Source organism: Octopus bimaculoides, chromosome 9 (assembly GCF_046866305.1).
Source record: "Octopus bimaculoides isolate indiv1 chromosome 9, ASM4686630v1, whole genome shotgun sequence".
In the NCBI taxonomy this organism is placed as follows: domain Eukaryota; kingdom Metazoa; phylum Mollusca; class Cephalopoda; order Octopoda; family Octopodidae; genus Octopus; species Octopus bimaculoides.
This window is the reverse complement of record NC_142936.1, coordinates 5460277-5465276: the sequence shown is the minus strand read 5'-3', so window position 1 is coordinate 5465276 and position 5000 is coordinate 5460277. Positions and strand designations below refer to the sequence as shown.

Genomic DNA, 5000 nt, shown 5'->3' with positions numbered 1-5000 from the left:
GAAAAGAGAGGAAAACTGAAAACAATATGGCGCAGAACAATCATAACTGAGATGTGGGAGACCAATGTAGAGAAAACCGCACCCAACATAGACGGGTGGCTTCATCTTGCTGTCCAATGTGATCGAGAGCGCAGAAGGAACAGGTCCTGGTACAGATTCATCCATTATGCAAACACCAGTGGCTCTCAGTCGAGGTCCAAATGGACCTTGGTGGGTCCGGATAAGATTTTGTTGCTAAAAGTTATGTACAATATATTGCTTATACGTCCACAAAATATCTTAATTTTATTATATAATTCCACGGGCATATGGCGTAGTGGTTAAGAACGCAGGCTACCAACCCCAAGATTCCGAGTTCGATTCCAGCCAGTGACCTGAATAATAATAATAATAATAATAATAATAATAATAATAATAATAACAATAATAATAATAATATCGAAAATACCTTAGGAATGAGAACCAAGGTTCGAAATTTCCCCAAGACACCTGATGAAGGCTGGAGGGTATATCAACCGAAACGTTGTGTTAACAACAAACAGAGTGAGGACAAATATCCGTCAAATGTAAATAATGTAAATAAGAATTTGTTTTTTATACATCGAATGGCTATGGAGGTCCAGTGGAGTAAAGCAGGAATGAAAGAGCTTCATGGTGGAAAAGAATCGTCAATAACTACTGAACTACACGATGTTTTGAGGAAACTTTATATCTAAGGTGTACCTTATATTAATAAACATACAATTTCAGCTTTGCTGTGAAAAACAAAGCAAAGCGATTACGTCAAAATCCTTATCTATTCTCTCTCCGCGGCCAAAACAAAATGGTGTTCTTTCTTTGATGAAAGTATATTTATGCTAACACATATTGAATACATATAAATGCACACGCATATGAATGCTGTTTCATCGCAATGGCATTGGTTCATAACGGGCGTGAGGCTGTACGTATGTGTCTGTTGTATGAATGTGCGCATTATATATATATATATAAATAAATATACATATATATATATATATATATATATATATATATATATAGTGTGTGTGTGTATTATATTGCATTATATCATACAACCATGCGTTCCTGTTTAATGATAATGCACACTATATTAGTATTCTAGTCATTTATGTATGTCTATTAATAGATGCAAATATTGAGATCAATATATGCGGGCTTGTACCACAAAAGATAACATTTATCATCCCCGAGCTAGTTCCGTATTCTGATATATATATGAGTGTGTACATATATGTGTGTGTATGGTGTGTATGCATGTGTATGTATGTATATATATATATATACATATATGTATATATATATATATATATATATATATATATATATATATATATATATATATATATATATATATATATATGCTTGTATAAGTATGTGTATATATGTATATAAATATGCACGTATATGTATATGAATGCATGTATACATATAAATATAGATACATATATATTTGTATCTGTGTGTATATGTATGCGTCTATGTGTATGTATGTATGTATGTATGTATGTATATATGTATGCATATATGTATGTATGTATGCATCCATGTATGTATGTATGCATGCATGTATGTATGTATGTATGTATGCGTGGAAATATATCCTATCTGAGTGTTTCTTTTAATATCAATGTTGTTGGTAATGAATTGTTGTTCCAGTTGATGCATTTCTGTTGTTTAGACAACACTGCAGGATATTGCAGTTCAGTAAACACATCAATCGCTATCATTTTGTTCTTAGTGCAGTGTTTGCGTATTCTTCATTTTGCAAAGAGACGAAACACGATGAGAAACACGAAGAAAACACAAACAAACAAACAAACAAAAACAAAAAGAGAAAGAAATTTAATGAAGGCAAAAAAAAAAAAAAATAACAATTGTGGAACCGAAAATTGATATGAATAATATATTTAGAAAGTAGCAGTAACAAGCAGATGGAGTAGCTAGTGGTGGTGGTGGTGGTGGTGCAGTTGCTGCTGCTGCTGATAATGATGATGATGATGATGATGATGATGATGATGATGATGATGATGATGATGATGATGATGATGATGACGACAATGATTTCTTTTAGTTACTTCAGGGGCATCAGATAAGAGGGACATTACAAAGACAGTTTACAATGTGTGTACATTTTTTTAAAAATATCTTTTTAGAAACGATGAGAGGAAGAGATGGAGAGGAGGAGAAAATAAGATAAATGTATGCATAGTCTACAAAATATGTGAACAAATCTCTGAAACGATACTCCTGGTACAAGAGGGCCTGAAACCAGAACCAGTCAGGGAAAGCCACAAATCCAGAATCACTCTGAACATCAAGGGTACAAGCTCTCGCTTAACTACAAGCACGTGCTTAGAGCAGGTTTAATTTCTTTATTGCCCACAAGGGGCTAAACATAGAGGGGACAAACAAGGACAGACAAAGGGATTAAGTCGATTACATCGACCCCAATGCGTAACTGGTACTTAATTAATCGACCCCTCGGCGGAATTCGAACTCAGAACGTAAAGACAGACGAAATACCGCTAAGCATTTCACCCGGCGTGCTAACGTTTCTGCCAACTTGCCGCCTTAGAGCAGGTTTATTCATCTGCCGCTTAGAGCAGGTGTATTCATCTTAACCATTTTTGCCAGTCGCCCGCCTTTAATAACTTCTCCTTTCACTTTCACTTTCTTTAAAACGGTCAATAAGAGCTTGATCGAAGAGAAAAGTGGTCTTTCCTCAACCCTTTCAACCACAAAACTTCTTTCATTCAGAGTGGAAAACTTCTCACAAAGCATCAGCAGCGAGCTGAGAATAATCTTCATATCTAGGCACCAAAAGGAAAAACTAGTTAGTTTATCGATACATTATATATTGCCTCTAATAATGCAGAAATCAGTCCTGATCATGAAGCCTATCCGTCGCAGAAGACATTATCTGACGTTGAGCAAAAACAAAAAAAAATTGAAATAAAGACATTCTCTTATGAAAATTACACGGCAACGACGGGATACACAGCTAATGTGTGTGTGTGTGTGTGTGTGTGTAAATATACATACATACATGTATACATACATACGTAAATACATAGATATAATATATATATATATATATATATATATATATATATATATATATATATATATACACACACACACACAGAGAAATAATAGGAAATGGAATGAAGGACATTGTTTAAATAACTACAAAGAATGTGGTTCCTTCCAATTTCTAGCATTCATCTATTTATATAAACTCTACGGGTACTATGGAATCTCTGATGTATATCCTGCAGCAGGAGCGTTTCCTGTATATAATGACATCAGGTAGCCAATAACTGCGGACGAGCTTTGCATAACATCCTACAATTCTGTGTTTTTTGTTGGGGTTTTTTTTTTTACCCAAAAACAAAACTAAGAAGTAAGATGGAAAGTGCAAAAGAAAAATGTTTACTCATTAGTGTTTATAGGTTTACTCAACAGAGTGTACGCTTCCAACGAAGCGATATGTTTTTCCTGTAAATATCTGGGTCACGATGTAGTGTTTTGTAACTTCATACACACCGAAGTATCGCATGGGATTTTTGCCTGAAAACATCGGTTTTTCTATCTCTGTCATCGATGTTTACATCATCTATCAATGTACGTCAACGCATGACTGCACATATACATACATGCACACATACATATATACATACATACATGTGCGCTCGTCTATATATATATATATATATATATATATACACACACACACTGACACAGACACACACACATATTTAGACAGACAGACAGACAGACAGACAGACTGATAGATAGATAGATAGATAGATAGATAGATAGATAGATAGATAGATAGATAGATAGATACGGCTAAGTTACGGGGACATAAACACACCAACATCGGTTGTCAAACGATGGCAGGGAGGGATATACACAGACACACACAGAAATATATACACGGCGGGCTTCTTCCAGTTTCTGTCTACCAAATCCACACACAAGGCTTTGGTCGGCCCCGAGGCTATAGTAGAAGGCACAGCCAATATATACCCAGGCCTTCGTGCTACCCCTGATAGTTACCCTGATTGTCATTCAATTCCCATGCACGCTGAAAAGCGAGAAACGGATAAGTTTTTTTTATTGTTGTCCCATCGCTTTGATTTTTTATTTATCTATTTATTATTATTATTATTATTATTATTATTATCTTTTGCATCATACTACTCTTCTGCATATTCTGCTTACTATTAAATAGTCAGAAATTTAAGGACGCTCTCATTGAGACATTTAACGAGAAGGAGGAAGATCTCCAAACATGTCATATAGAGGGCAACTAGATGTTCCTACGGGACAACTTGCTGACTGTCACAGAACAAATCTTTGGCTGGTACAAAGTCCCAACCAGACCTTGGGTGACGTGGTGGTGGAACGGTATTGTATACAAAGCCATTAGAGCAAAGAAACAGGCTTGGAAGGACTAGAAGAATGGTGGTAGAAGAGAGCCATATCAGGTGGCTGGGAGGGAAGCTAGAAGGAAGGTATACTTAGCCAGGGGAAAAGACGACGACGACGACAAGGAGAAGGAGGAGGAGGAGGAGGAGGAGGAGAATATACAACGGACTTGCGCATGATTTCTTTCCACCAAATTGACTCACAACACTTGCCCAAGGAGACCACGGTGTCCTGCATGAGGGCTGAACCCAAAACCACGTGGCTGGTTGCAAAGCGATTTTATTTCGGCCATACAACCACGCTTGCGCCTGCGTTCAATATAAATAAATCTAGGGCAATCTCACAGAGTAACGATAACATGATATTGTGCTACAATGTAACCCAAAATTCTATTGTTTGAAGACGACAACGCCTTCAATATTTCTTAATGTCAATCTTTGCAGAATGGTAGGTAAATCGAAAATTGAAAATAGTTTTAAATATCAACTCTTTTCTGATTTTCTGTTTTACTTTTTCTTGAGTATTTGTAAAATTCTGATTTTTCT

At 35.8% G+C, this 5000-nt stretch overlaps 1 protein-coding gene across 7 annotated transcripts in view; it reads right to left on the bottom strand.

Annotated features, from left to right (window-relative positions):
- LOC106878114 (ectonucleoside triphosphate diphosphohydrolase 8) overlaps positions 1-5000 on the bottom strand; it is a 156449-nt gene that overhangs the window by 34392 nt on the left and 117057 nt on the right. The window contains exon 2 of one of the 7 annotated variants that reach the window (XM_089357045.1): positions 83-374. The exons of the other annotated variants lie outside the window; for them this stretch is intronic. Coding sequence (XP_089213171.1) covers positions 83-165 — 83 coding nt within the window. The 5' untranslated portion in view covers positions 166-374. The remainder of the gene's footprint in view (positions 1-82; positions 375-5000) is intronic. 7 annotated transcript variants of the gene reach the window in all.